At 36.5% G+C, this 16140-nt stretch overlaps 1 protein-coding gene across 4 annotated transcripts in view; it reads left to right on the top strand.

The window, feature by feature from the left end:
• LOC106664028 (acid sphingomyelinase-like phosphodiesterase 3a) overlaps positions 1–16140 on the top strand; it is a 794759-nt gene that overhangs the window by 660015 nt on the left and 118604 nt on the right. For all 4 annotated transcript variants that reach the window (XM_024226658.1, XM_014389387.2, XM_014389388.2 and 1 more), the window contains one exon: positions 144–212. In XM_024226658.1, the coding sequence (XP_024082426.1) occupies positions 144–212 (69 nt within the window). The remainder of the gene's footprint in view (positions 1–143; positions 213–16140) is intronic.

Genomic DNA, 16140 nt, shown 5'->3' with positions numbered 1-16140 from the left:
AATAAAAACCTACGAAAAAACATGAATGATATTATTGTTGTTTTAACAGAATAATTATAGTTTTTTTTATTTTCTCTTTCTATTTTCTATTTGTAATTATTAGCCACTTCATGATTAATTACATAATTTATTTTCTTTTTCAGGTTATTTTTGGCATATTACTGACATCCATTATGATGTCAACTACTCTACCAAAGGGGACCCTAGAAGAAGTGAGTAAAAAAAAATTAACGTGTCCTTTTAAACAAAGAAAAAAAGATTTTTAGAAGCAGTTTTGTTTATAATATAATTTTATAAAGGAAAATATACTGGGAGTGCTGAGTGAAAACTACGCGCCCCAGGAGACGTCGGGGGTTAGACGAGGGTGCGAAAAGGTTTTCGCTCCGAAATTGACTTACATCACAATACACTTTTGAGTCGCACAAATATCAGTTTGGAGCTTCTCCCTGCTCTGCTCACAGGCCGACTGACATTTCTACTGCTTAATATATTATATTCTTGTTTCTATCCCTTTCATCCCTTATGTGTTTTCCTTGTAAACTCTGGGGAGAGCGATTTTAGCTTTGGAGAGTCAAGATAAAATTTCCTAAAAAAGAAGATTTTTTTTACTTCATTTATAGAACAAATTTGTAATTTTACTATAAAAATCTATTTAACCAACATAGACCGACATGATTACTGTAAACATAAGCGCAGAAAATAATTCTTAACTTTTGCCTTTTGCACTTGAGCATAGTCTTTGTGTGTGTGTGTGTGTGTGTGTGTGTGTGTGTGTGTGTGTGTGTGTGTGTGTGTGTGTGTGTGTGTGTGTATGTATGTATGTGTGTGTGTGTGTGTAAAGTATGTGTATTCAGGATAAAATTTACCGATAGACTGCCTTCCCCCTATTCCTGATGTACAACCGAATTGCTCCCAGAGTAACTGAGAAATTTATCTTCTTTCCCAAGTTTTTGTGCTGCAGAAATTATTCTTCTCTTTAAGTCTTCTTTCCTGTAGACCTGTACTGGGTAAAGTCGTAGTTTGAGAAAAGCACCAAACGAAGAAGTCCGTAGGGTTGAGATCAGGGTCCTCGGTGGCAATGCAATGGTACCACCTCACCCCATTCCACAAAGGGAACCGTTCAGACAGCCAATTTTTATAAAATATTATCCTGATTACAGTATTGTTTTGTTTAATGTGTATTTTTTTTCGAAAATGAGCATAAAAAGAAAGGAAAGGAGTGTGAACATGACAAACTACTTTCACCCCCTTGCCAAGAGGTTTTTTAACTTTGAAGCATGGTTTCTCCTCCCAAAGGAGTATTAATCACAGTAGTACATACATTGTGAGAAAGGTTTTTAAATGAAGACATTTTTGTGTGATTCGGCAGTCTCTAAGATTATTTATAAAAGAGAGGCAAGTTTTTGAATTCTTATGAAAATTCCACATTTCTGATAAATTTTACATTTCTTTTGTTATAAATTACCTTTAACCGTGTCGCAATGAAATAAAAATTGTTTAGTCCTGTCGGAAATTTATGGCTCTTTCCCAAAAACGAATCAAAACTGCAAATAAAATAGGGAATGTTGGGAAAACGCGATTTAACAATATAAGGTCCGATTTTTTTTAACAAACCAAGAACAATCATAACTCCATATTGAACAGATATTGGGCACCTACTCTTACGGCATTCTACTCCATTTGCGAAGAAGTTTCAACGCAAAAAAATTATTCATTAAGGTTTTTAGTTAAGGTAGAAAAGTCAGTGTCACGAGCGGGATTCGAACCCATGATGTTCGGCTAGATACGCCGCTGCGCTACCACCTGAGCTATCCACCTCGATCCACTCGGACACTAACTTCCCATCTCAACCCCACTTTTTGAATTTTCCCTCCTTTTTGCCATTTTTACCCTCCACTATTGCAGATCCTTTTAATAAAAATATATTTTCTTATGTTATTGTATTAATTGATTAATGATTATTCTGAGATCTTGAGATGCGGTCAGGTGCGAGGTAGGTTTCGAAAAAGAAACTGCCACAAAAGAAACACTTTGAGCCCTGATGATGATAAAGTTCTAAACGTTGGCACGATAAAGAAAATGTTTTTCTAAACCCTTGTCACACCTGTCCGTATCTCATGTTCTCCAAATGATCATTAATTAAAGGTCACTAAACACCACACATAATTGATTAATTTTTTATGCTAAATGTAGTTTAGATCAGATTGTTTGAACTGTTATTACTGTACAATTTAATTAAGAAAACTGAAACACAACTGGATTCATGATTTAATATAATTGATAAATCCTATTAAATGTGAGTAGTGTATATTTGATAACCATTCGTTAGAAAACTTGAAGTTTGTAACGAAGGTATAATGTTTAACGTTTCATGAACATTGATGCGGATAGCTTAGCTTTATATACAAAAGCTAGAAAGCTTCAAAAGCGAAATCGTACCCTTTGATCCATCGTAGATTAAGCGATGCCGCTACAAATCGCTGGTGCTTGACACGAGAGAATTTCACTGTAATAACAGACGAAGTGTATCTCGCTCAATTATATCCCAAATGACGTATTAAATTTCGTTTTCGCGTCAGTTGCACCATTAAATCCCGAGCCCTAATATTTAGTAATATTTATTCATATTTTTCACGTTTGTCGTTTATGTTATTTAAAAATCAAAGGATTGACCAGTATAAATGTCAGTATTCTGGATTTGATTTGACACGTATTTAAGTTTGTCTCTAATATAACAAATTGTAACAATATAATGTTCTTGTGACAATGGTACAATAGACGGTTCAACCTCACTGTAAACAATGTAAACAAGATTGTGTGGAGGTGCTTGATCCTGACATTGATTGCTTGATTCGTCCAACAATTATAAATATTAAAAATCGCATATTTGACTCCAAAATGGGCACAAAGATCCCGATCGTCTGCCGTGACTTTCTCAAACCGCCTGGGCGCGGCGACGTTTGGAAGAACTTTCATTTCAAGGTACAACACGCTTTCTGCCACTATGGGAATGGGAAATCTTTCTGGGATATTTGCGCTTACACTGTTACTGGGAGGCCGAGAAGCACTACGCGCAATCTGCCCCAACGTTCAACAGTTGGTCAACAACCTCATCTAAATGTGATAGAGATGGGTTCCCATTCAGCTCGGATATGCAACGACTTTTTGAAGGGTGAGTGCGCCAGGAACTACTGCAAGTACAGGCACGTGTTCACCAGATGTCTCATGTCGTTCAATGACTGCTTTTCAAAAAGTAAGCCAGGAAATCAGAATAGGTCGAGGATGAAAACGCCTTCATCAGGAAGATGACTGCCGTGTTTAGGGAATGGGTTGTCGACCTTCAAGCTGCGAATGGATTTCCTCTCGAGAAAACGCGCCAATGTAACGGATATGAAGGTCTTACTGCGCTTACTGTACCAGCGGACGTGACAATCACAAAAGGCCAGCGTAGCCACAGTACCTACCAGAATCGCTTCGTTAGAGAAAATACGTACACATGGGCGGCGCCTAATAGACTCAGCCATCTCTATCACCAAGCCTTTTTCCCGAATCTATAAACAGAAAAACACAAAAAGGTCTATCTGCAAACCATAATATAAGGAAAATCCCTTTATTTACAATCTGATAACTGTCAGGTAATACGCCTTAGCCTCATGCGAGCTGAAAGCGAAGAATATTTATTTGGATCTGCATGGAGGCCTGGACGTAAGTCAGTGACACTAATGTCCTGACCATGGCTTTGGCATCTGGGCACTAGGGATATAGAGGCAAATAAAATGTTGTCATGTTGGCCAAAGAAGGAGTCAACAGGGACTCTCTGGGTCCTGAACCCTACAGTGCCTTACCATACGCCACAAAAGAGGATCTTAAAATGGATCTTTAATGAGCCCAAAACTTCGTCGAACAATACCACATGAGATACGCGAAGGGATTCATAGAAGGATCATTCATAAAACTGACAAAAGAATTACTGGAAGGCTACCGCAACCTATCCAGGTTCTGGCTGGACACCTGACAGGGCATACGTTCCCACTGGTGTCGCAATATCATGTAACATTGAGGTTCATTAGCGTGCGCACCTGGCCGATTAGGCCTTATCACACGTTTTAGATTCTCAAGTTAGGAGCGACTGACCTCCGCGAACGGAAAATCTGCTTCATCCGTGAGGTCAGGTGAAGAAGCCCAAATCATCCTGCAGCAAACTGCCGACCTTTCGACTTCTTCCGCTAGCTCCTTCCGACTGCTTGGGTTCACGTTGTGTAGTTAACCTGTGCCGCGCGTAAAAGGAAACCCAAAAGGTGGTCGAAATGCATCGTCCTATTCTCCCACGCACTCCTTATATAGAGGAGACAACTCTATCTCCCTGGGTGTAGGGGCTCCACTAGCGTCCAAATCTCCGGATACGCTCCGGCCGCGGTTTTTAGTGGAATCTAAACCACCAAAAAAGGGACGTCGGTGGCCGCAACGGTTTAGGCGGTGACACGGCGCTCATCACTGTAAAGTCAAGGTCCTGGGTTCGAATCCAGCGGCCCTGCATTCGAACCCGACATACTTACAAATGGAATTTTTTTCAAAAACACCGGCACCCCGAGGGTTGATATAACCTCTGCTGTTGCGAACCCTCGGAAAATAAAAATAAAAATAAAATACCACCCTCTAGTGGAGACCATGACTACTGTAACGGCAGCTCTGACTGCCGCCACGACAACACCGTCCCCGCCCAACATTCCTCACACATTAGAGGGACGCCGGCAGTGTAGTCATATCTCCTCGCTGGCTATACGTTCTCGGAAATCATACCCATCCGATTCCCACGAGGGCGGGAGGTAATTCGGAGGTCATGCGGTCGACGGCCAGGAATGAAACACAGCCTCTTTTCTAGGTCCCCGCCAGGGGTTTGACAACTCTGCCACTGTGAGTCCTCACCCAAGCAGCTGGGTTTGAACCCACACCTGATAGGACATTGCCACTTAAGAAAGTAGATGCACCAGAAAAGAGAACAGACAGAAGAAACACTGAGAGTGCCTTCGCTAAAGGAAACCCAGGCTGGCACCACTGACGAATATCTGTTGGTTGCTTGTTAGTTGCAGTTGGTTGACTGCTTAGGCGGAAGTCGCAGATAGAAGAACAGCCTGTTCTCTAACTTTCCGCAAAGAACATCGCCACTAAGCCACTACGGGTCCATTCCCATGTAGCAGGTATGAACTTGGAACATTTTCTGCTACCCATAGTTCAGATGGTTATGCTCCCTCCCTCGTCAATGCAGACAGGATCTAGTACCCTAACCCTCACAGGGCACTGCTACAAAAGAAGCCACATGTAGATACTGCCAGGAAGAGGTGGAGAGCGCAGAACATATTCTATGTTTCTGTGAAGAGCTATGACGGTGCAGGTTCGTGCAACTAGAACATGAAAATCCACAAGCGAGATCCAACACTAAGGAGCCACTGGCAAAGCTATGGAGGCTCATCACCAACCTGAAGCTGGCCAGTGAGTTATAATAAAACATGGGAGCACAATAAATATATTCAGATCGAGGTGGATTAGTCCTTGTGGCCACCTCTTTTATCCCTATCCCTCCTATCCATGTAAAACGCAAGCAGCTTCATACAAAATAATCTTTGATAGATCGATTGGTTATACCACGGTGAACTTTTTTAATCCTATCCTTCTATCGATAACAGCCTATCATAGGTCAAATTGAGCAGTATTGCTCCAGTGTGAAATCTTATTTGTAGTTTATCGAAACAGTGCCTCTATGATGTCCAGGAATTGATGAGTTGTTAGTACGTTGTTTTGTGGGTAGTGGCGCGTATAATCAATAAACAAGTGTGGGTCGACTATACCTATTTGTGCCAAGCCGGATTTATCGTTATTCTTCAACAGCTTCATTTTTGCAAGTCCTCCATCATGCTTTACATAAAACGCTTTTTTGGTACACATAAATATAATTGGACGCATAAAATCAAATATAAATCATAACCAGTTAAAAATCTATATTTTTCGAGTATTCTCTTTAAAACAGGCTGGGAATTGGTTATAAAACTTCCCCACAAATTCATTAGTATTGGTCATTGATTCAGAAAGGGTTGAGGCGGAGGTGGTGTAAGCAAACAATGACAACGCTCTCCCTACATCCGATAAATTATGCTTTGAAATAGCTCTGGGCCGAGGCCGATTTGCCCCGGCCTGGTCGAAAGGGCCTGGCGATAAATCCGGATACGATGGAGGATACACGGTTTAATTATCCTATGTCGGTTATTGTCTCTCTCTTTTTATTTCTCTTTTTTTTTTTTAATTCGGCCCACCCTCATCCCCGGCTCCTGTCTCGGTTCGCGTAACACAAGGCAATTAAACCGACAAGCCTTTGTCTCTGCGCATTGAAAACATACTTGTTTGCGAGGGATTGTAAAAATTCAAGATTAATCGCCGTTTCTGCGATTCTACCTCAATTTGTACTGTCGCACAGGGGAAAATCTCACGATTTGGCCTAGCAATTGTCCGGCTACGGCAGATTTCGCAAATTAAAGAGATGAAGAGGTCGTGTAGGTTTTTTTCACAAGTGATTTTAACCACTGTGACACATGTCCAGGCTTTCATTTTAACAAATTGCTTACAAAATCCTTTTATACCGTTCATAATTGACCATTTGTTTGTTTTAATTTGCCTGAAATATTAACATTTAAGCAATCAATAAAGTAATGAATATGATTTTTTTTTTAATAGCATTTCGTTATTTAATAAACCTTGGCAAAAAAACATTATTTTTTTGTAGAAAGAATTATGCCTTTGTGTCCCTCACATGGCAAAGATTTATTAGCCTACTTTCGTTTATTCGAACCTAGAGGTTTTTTGCACGTCAAGACATTATGTTCCCTCCTAGAATGGACTGTCTTGTGAACACAAAGGAGGTCCGTCAGGAAATTTCCGTCGGATGAAATCACGCATACACCTTGGAAATTGGGTATGTCCGTCCTTTCGGAAAGTATTTCTCTTTGAAACATTTGCTCGCGTTTGATCTGAAACGTAGAGAAAAAAAAATACGCTTGTATGATGAAATAATTGTAAATTGACATTTTATAACACAGCTGCTTTTATTGTTTGTACTGTCTTTTATTTTGTTTGAATATTTTTCATTATATCTGTATAGAGAGGTTAAAAATTAATTATAAGGTTGAATTGACAGATGGTTAAACGGCCGTAGGCTGAAGGATGTAAAATTAGTACGTTAAATCGATAGATCATGAATTTATACATTATTAATATGAATTAGTTTGAAAATATACATGTAGAAGAAAATACGAGAGAGAGAGAGAGAGAGAGAGAGAGAGAGAGAGAGAGAGAGAGAGAGAGTGCGAGAGAGAGAGAGAGAGACAGACAGAGAGAGAGGGAAGTGTGTGAGAAAGAGAAAGGAGAAGAAAAAATAAAGAATGAGAGCGGTAAAGACGGTGGAAGTGGATAATAAAAAAAAAAGGATGAATGAATATCGTTAATCTCAAAAAAATATTGTCGCTAACGACATTTCTTACATTCAAAAAGAGAGAGAGAGAGAGAGAGAGAGAGAGAGAGAGAGAGAGAGAAGGTTAAAAATAGAAATGGATAAATATAAATGTGGAGGTACATAATTTAATATTCATTAGTTTTAGTGATCCGCTTGACTAATTAATTTATTTCAATTAATTAAGGTTTTTAGTTGAGATTAAAAAGTCAGTGTCACGAGTGGGATTCGAACCCACGACTTTAGGGTAATACGCCGCTGCTCTACCACTTGAGCTATAGTCACCTCCATCCAATTGGTCACTAACTTCTCTCCTCAACCCCACCTTTTGAATTTTTGAATAATGAATTGAAATAAATTATTTTCAATTAATTAAGGCTTTCGTTGAGATAAAAAAAATTGAAAAATGGCAAAAAGGAGGGAAAATTCAAACGGTGGGGTTGAGGTGGGAAGTTAGTGTCCGAGTGGATGGAGGTCACGATAGCTCAAAAGGAGAGCAGCGGCCTATCTAGCCGAAGATCGTGGGTTCGAATCCCGCTCATGACACTGACTTTTTTATCTCAACTAAAAACCTTAATTAATTGAAATAATTTAATATATTGACTATAATATCTTATTCAAAGTAAACCTTTACATGTTGATTTTGGACTGTAGGTTAGTAAAAATACGTAGTAAGGGAAACGTCAAAAAATTAGAATTTTATAAGATGAGGACGAAGCATTAGCAAAAAGAGATGGAGTCTGTTGGAAAAGGGACTCCATGGAAAAGAGAGAAAGATTGGGACGGAGAGAAAAATAAATAAATAACTAGTTAAACATAACGAAAATGAAAGTGCGAAAAAGAGAGCAAGAGAGAGAGATAGAGATAGAGAGAGAGAGAGTGAGAAAAAGAGAAAGCGGAGTGTGTGAGAAAGAGAACGGTGAAGAAAAATTTAAGAATGACATGGGAAGTGAATAATAAAAAAAAGAATGAATGAATATCGTTAATCTCAAAAATTTTGGTCGCTAACGGCTTTTCTTACATTAAACGAAAGAGAGAGAGAGAGAGAGAGAGAGAGAGAGAGTGAGTGAGAGAGAGACTAGGACACTAATTTCCCATCTCAAATATTCAAAAGGTGGGGTTGAGATGGGAAGTTAGTGGCAGAGTGGATCGAGGTCACGATAGGTCAAGTGGTAGAGCAGCGGCGTATCAAGCCGAAGATCGTGGGTTCGAATCCCGCTCATGACACTGACTTGTTTATCTCAACTAAAACCTTAATTAATTGAAATAATTTAATATATTGACTGTAATATCTTATCCAAAGTAACCATTTTTGTTTACATTTTGATTTTGGACTGTAGCTTAGTAAAAAGACGTGGAAAAGGAAACGTCAAAAAATTAGAATTTTATAAGATGGGGACGATACATAATGAAAAGGTGTTGGAGTCTGTTGGAAAAGGGGTAGAGAGAGAGAGTGAGAGGGAAATGTGTGAGAATTAAAAAATATTTGGGCCTTAAGATTAGTCCGAGGCGTTTTTGAATGATATATTCAATGGTAAAAAAATCGAATAAACAATATATGACAATAATAAACAGTATTTTCCACTAGCAATTTTACATTTAATTATATAATTTTGGCAGTCTCGTTGCGGTACCTAAATAACCAATAAATGATTTTTCTTTACTTTAAGTTAGAAAAACATAGTAAAGTTTTGTAAGCAAAACTAGGAAAACAGAACTACGAATTGTCTAAGAAAACTGACAAATAGAGACAACTTCATTAATCTTTTTTCAGACTGTTTAAATAAAGACAAAATAAACATTGTTCGAACAAAACAACAGAAACATAAAACACACATAGGACTAAAATATAATGCATTCCAATTAATTATTCGTTTATCTAAGGTTTCTGGTTGAATAAAAAATTAATGTCACGAGCGGGATTCGAACCCACAACCTTCGGCTCAATGCGCCGCTTCTCTAACCACTTGAGCTATCTTGACTTCAACGAGCCGAAGGTTGTGGGTTCGAATCCTCCTCCTGTCACTAAAGTTTCATCTCAACCAAGATCTTGGATAAAAAGCCTAATCAATTATGACTGGAAAACATATATGGATTATAACGCATAGTTATTTAAGGCTGTTTAAATAACGTTGTCGTATTTTACCTCAATTCCTACACCTTCTGGTCGAGATTATATTGAACCGCAAATCAGTGGTCTGTACGTGATACTTACAGGCTGTAATTATGCCGACACGGGGTCAAACACGTTGTCGGACAGACGAGGCCGTGTTCGGCGTTGGAACGTTGGAACTTTTCCAAAACACAATCCAACACGTGTCCGAAAATACGAGTAGGGTGAGAGGCAATTCTAATAACGTAATATCCTCCTGACTTACAACGCCTTAGTGAATAAGTTTATTTGAAATAACAAAATTTTTTTAAACTTATAAATAAACATATTTTGAAGTTAAATTACAACATCTTAAAGTTTACGTAGGCTCTAAACGATATGTTATATCAAAGAGTGGTATTGTGCAAATCCAACATTTATTATTTTTCCTGTTATTGTTACTTTTTATTACTACATACTAGACGGATGATTATACTGATTAAGGAATAGTGTTTTAAACTGCAGGAGGTGTTTGTACCCGTTAGAAAAAAAATTCTCTCTTGGCCAATGCCTTAATCTTAATATTTAGACTGATATTTTTGGTTTCGTGATTTTTTAAATCGAATTTCTCCATAAACGGACATATCTTTTGAATCCTTGATCAAAAGACTTCGTCATAAAAAGAAATACCATTAGTTCAAACAAAAATTCTCGTTACGTAATTCAATTCTTCTAGAATTTTTTTGGTCGGCGACATTAACCCGAGCAAATTTTCTCAAAGACTGTAAAAATGTTCCTTGCCCTACCAGAAATTGGTGGTTTTTGCTGAACGTTGCTGTTTCAACTAATTTTTTCCATGACATATTCCTACAAATAAGGAGTGTATGTGCGAAACTTTTGGATAAAGAGTCGTAATGAACCGAAATGATAAATGATGGAGTGAGCGTTGTGTTCAATCCTTTTTAAAAAGATAGTTACTACTCACAATAAATTGTTTTGCAACGATCCTGATTTCGAGCCCTTTTGCTCATCATCAGGTTGGAGGACTTTTACAACCACGTCTCTCGCCATGAATTGCCAAAGTGAACCCGCTGATACCTCCGCCAACGCGACGTTCCAACTTAGCAGCTGATTTTTTTAATGGCGCTCAGTTTGAACGTGCGAAACGCGGAAATTATAACACAAATAAATATTATACTAGTAAATACTTAATATTATTAAATTACTATAAAAATAATAACAATTAAAATAAGTAGTTTACTTATTTGGACGTTTGATATTAGTAATGTACATATTTAAAATGGGAGGTAGATCAAAATCTGTTATATTATTAATGCATTTGATTGGATTCTCGACGACAAATGAAATGGCCAGGGAGAGCTTTAGTGAAGTATACTTCATTTTAATTCATTAAATTCACTAATTTCGTAGTCCGCTTGAAAAATTAATTTATTACAATTAATTAAGGTTTTTAGTTGAGATAAAAAAAGTCAATGCACGTGCGGGATTCGAACCCACGATCTTTGGCTTGATACACCGCTGCTCTACCACTTGAGCTATCGTGACCTCGATCCATTCGGACAACAACTTTCCATCTCAAAACCTTTTGAGTTTTCCCTCCTTTTTTTGCCATTTTTCAAATGTCGTGTAATTGGAAATGTCGCCTCAACTAAAAACCTTAATTAATTGTTTAAATACACGAGTGTTACATAGTTTGAACAAAGGGAGAGAACTAGATTGGTTTGAGAAACTTGAAATTAAAAAATGTAAAATTTTGATCTACCTCCCATTTAAAATATGTACATAAATAATATCAAACGTTCAAATAATTAAACTACTTATTTTAATTGTTATTATTTTTATAGTAATTTAATAATGTTAAGTATTTACTATTATAATATTTATTTGTGTTAAAATTTTCTCGTTTCGCACGTTCAAATTGAGCGCCATTAAAAAAATCAGCTGTTAATTGGAACGTCGCGTTGGCGGAGGTATCAGCGGGTTCACTTTGGCAATTCATGTCAAGAGACGTGGCTGTAGAAGTCCTTCAACCTGATGATGAGCTAAATGACTCGAAATTCGGATCGTTGCAAAACAACTTACTCTGAGTAGGAACTATCTTTTTAAAAAGGGCCGTAATGAACTGGTACACGAAATCGCTGCTTATGATTAACTGAGTTAAAATTTGAAAAATCGAATGAGGCGGTTAGAAATTTTTTATGTAGCCCTTTGTTGTCCTGTTAACAAAGGGTGGTATTGTACGTCATTCCTAGTCAGAGACAGGTAATAATTCTGGAGGAGAAGTTTCCAGAAGCTGAGATGTTTTGTTCCTGTTCTCATTTCACGAATGGCCTTTTCACTGCCACATCTAAAACTAACAAGTTCCAAAAAGTTCTTCTTCTTTCCTTTTAGAGATATAAATAACTGATTTTGATCGAATGGCTGTAAATTGCTTGTTTGTTCTGCTTTCTTTTCACTTGACACATTGCGTTTTTTTTCACTTTCTAACTTGAATAGTTGGGCAGCGTATTATTGCAAAATTTACTCACTTTCAAATAAACCGAACAATCTGTCCAATAAAATTGAATTTTTTTAAATTTTATATTTCCATTATTTCATCATCACATAAAATGAAAAACAAAAAAAACATGGCATAGTTTGGTTCCTAAATAAAAATTTAAACAGTATTTCCAAACATGTTCGTATTTGTTGTAGGGCTTCAGCAGAATTCTCAATGTTTATGGAGAAACTCGAGTTTTATTAAAAAACAATCATCAACACCAAACCAATTCCAACGATATAACGATTTCAAATATCTAATAATAATAATAAGAGCCATTATTTGGAACATAAAATATAGTTTTTTAAAAAAAGTGTCATTAGACATAGAATTAAAAGGAAATTTAAGGTCAAAACTATGACCTGTCCCACCTAACAAATTTTATTATAGTAATGAGAAGTATAAATATCAGCGTCACGAATTCAAAGAGGGAAAAATTGGAAAAAACCTTCACTGGTAAAATTTAGAATTATTACTTAAATATACTTAAATTGATCTTTCAGCTCAATTTTTGACCTGTATCATGAAAAGTATTAAAAAATACTCATTTTAGATACCTATGCAAAAAAATTATATGCATAATTTAACAATAATAGGTTAGATCTTTAACAAAAGTTTATACTTAAACCTTTTCTATTTGTGTTTCTTATAATTTAAGTCTATGAGCTCAAAATTTACAATATTTTTTATGTATTCTATTGAAATCTTCTTGCATTTAGAGACAAAGCTCAATGTTTGGTTAAAAACGTGGGGTTACCGATAATCCTTAGCGCTATGTTTTGAACAGTCTGCATATATTTATAGTTGGTAGCACACGTGTTCGACCAGACTGGGGCAGCATATGTAATAATAGGCCTTATATAAAGATTAAAAATGAGCTTTTTATTATTAATGCAAGCTTCGAAATTTTATTAAAAATAGGAAGTTTTTGGTCGTGACAGACTCCCAGATATTTGACATTCTTGGCACAGAGTGGAGGATTTTGATTTTGACAAAATTATTAATATCAGGTCTCCTTCTGGTAAAAAGTATAGATTCAGTTTTAACTTTAGTTGGACGGATTTTCCATTTTTTTAAATTAATTGAAACATTTACTTGCTGCTTCGCTTAAATCTTTAGATCTAGTGTCAATTCTGTAGGAGGATTTTATGAATGCGGTATCATCAGCGAATAGTGAAAGTTCAACTTTATTTTTAATAATTGTTTGGAGATAGTAAGATGTGTTTCGTAGTTTTAAATTAATTTCAGGTTTTTAGTTGAGATAAAAATCAGTGTCCTGGGCGGAATTCGAACCTATGACCACTTTATAGGCTGAAGATGACCCCAATAAGGTCGAAACGTCGGAAAAAATTGTAAAAGGTGTTTTTTTAACTATATCAATTTTTCCCATTCCGTGAGACTTCAAAAAACTATTTTAAAACAATTAATTAAGGTTTTTTAGTTGAGATAAAAAAGTCAATGGCACGAGCGGGATTCGATCCCACGATTTTCGGCTGGATACGCCGCTGCTCTACCACCTTAGCTATCGTGGCTTCGATCCACTCGGACACTAACTTCCCATATCAACCCCTCCGTTTGAATTTTCCCTCCTTTTTGCCATTTTTCAAATATCGTGTAATCTGATTCTCGGCTTTTTATCTCAATAAAAATCTTAATTAATTGAATGATATTAATTGGACAGGTGAACCACAAAAACTAGTGAGTTTAATAGTTTCCTACTTTATTGATATCTTCTTCTTTGCCTTGTGTTGTCCGCATTTCAATAAAAACGTTCTCTGATTGATAGCGGTTGCAAGTTTTTTGTCATTGTCGAAACCAAACGATGGCACGAAAAAAGAAAATGTTTTTATAAAACCTACGTCACAGCAGAATGCATCTCACGATCTCCAAATGATCATTAACTAACGGTCGCTAAAAATCACACATTTCTACACGAAAAGAACGAAGAACATGGGATTCTATGAACAGATTTCAACTACATATAGACACCAAGCAAAAAGTAATCTGAAGACATAGCCAATAATGAGAAAAAAACTTGTATCGGCTATCAACCAGAGAAGTTTTTTGTTTAAATGCAGACAACACTAGGCCCTGAATATGATCTCAATAAAGATCGTAACTTTGGCACGATAAAGGAAAATGTTTTTTATAAAACCTATGTCACACCAGACCGCATCTCACGATCTATATGTATTTATATGTATATATATATATGAAGATGTATAGTACATGATGTATATATAAGTATATTTATATATATATATATTTTTTTTTTTTTAAATTGAGATATAAATAACTGGTTGTGAAGGAATATCAGAAGATTGTTCTTTGTTCAATTGATGCTTTGCGGTTTTTCAAGTTCTAGCTTAATTTTTCATCATAATTTAAGCCGAAATTGAAAAAACGTGAGTGAAAGTTTAGAAATTGTATTAATCAGTGTTGTTTTTGCGAAATTTGCACACCAGGTCTAAAAATAGGTCCAAAAAAATTCAATATTTTTTAACTTTGATATATTAAAATCTCTAAATTTTGTGTTTATTATTTTACAATTGTAGTAGACCAAGAACCTGGTAATTTTTTTTAAGGTTTGTGAATGTTACTTTTATCCTCCCGGACCAAGGATTCAAATGGACTGCCCATTTTTATGGAGAAAATCTAGTATTACAGAAATTTCTCCATTATTTTTCCATTTGTATTTCTGGATATTTATTTTTATCTCGCTGCTATGTTGACGGTAAACATGCTCAGAAAAAACTTTTTCACTCTCTAAAATACTTGTCTTTTGTCAATTTCATACCTGTTTTCATTACATTACACTTGTGTGTTTTTGTACCAGGATAATTACGGTGTTCGATCGTTCAATTTGGCAAAATAGGTATAACAAAAGAAAAATATTCACAGGGATAAAAACATGACTAGTATTTTCTAAACGTTTTTTGACCTGATAACCAATTAACTTTTTTCGTCCCATTCTGGTATGATAACAATTTTGCCCAACAAGGTTTACACCCGTCAATTAAGTCTGTTTGTACCAATCTCGTGCGAGAGTTGATTAATATTTGAAAACGGGCTTGTAAAACTGAGGAATAATATAGAAAACCTGGAATTTCCAATCATGTATCAGTTTTAATTAAACAAGTAAAATGGAAAGTCATAAATGGCAGTATTTGTTGTTACAGTTAATCAGCCTGACCGTTAAAAATATTACTTTGTTGGTACCATAAATAAAAGTTTGGTGTATTTTTAAGTTATTACTTTACTTCATTAGAAAAACAAACACTTCATTTAATATGATAATAAAATTAGCTGGCATTTTTATATGTTAAATTTGGTCGGTCAAACTTTACTTTAGAGAGATCTTCACAAAAAAAATCTTTATCATTTCTTATTGTACTCCCAATCTATTTATTTATGATTAAGTCTGGGATGAGTGTGTGACATCAGGAAAGTAAAAGTATGTTATTAACGAGAATGGAGTGGGTTCAACGCCTCCCTGAAGAATATCGTGTACTTTGGGGTGAGGGTATGACGTCTGGAGAGTAAAAGTAAGTTATTAGCGAGAATTGAATGGGTTCAACGCCTCCCTGAAGAATATCGTGTACTTTGGGGTGAGTGTGTGACGTCTGGAGAGTAAATGTAAGTTATTAGCGAGAATGGAGTGGGTTCAACCCCTCCCCGAAAGTATCGAGTACTCTGGGGTGAGCGTGTGACGTCTGGAGAGTAAAAGTAAGTTATTAGCGAGAATGGAGTTTATTCAACCCCTCCCCCGAAGAATACCGTGCACTTTGGGGTGAGGGTATGACGTCTGGAGAGTAAAAGTAAGTTATTAGCGAGAATGGAGTGGGTTCAACCCCTCCCGGGAGAATATCGAGTACTTTGGGGTGAGTGTGTGACGTCTGGGGAGTAAATAATGAAAGTATGTTATTAGCGAAAATGGAGTGGGTTCGACCCCTCTCCGAAGAATATCGCGTATTCTGGGGTGAGTGTGTG

The sequence above is a fragment of the Cimex lectularius genome, unplaced genomic scaffold (assembly GCF_000648675.2).
Source record: "Cimex lectularius strain Harlan isolate CLEC.00 unplaced genomic scaffold, Clec_2.1 scaffold26, whole genome shotgun sequence".
Taxonomy (NCBI): domain Eukaryota; kingdom Metazoa; phylum Arthropoda; class Insecta; order Hemiptera; family Cimicidae; genus Cimex; species Cimex lectularius.
The sequence above is the reverse complement of the archived record's forward strand: the minus strand, read 5'-3'. Positions and strand labels throughout refer to the sequence as shown.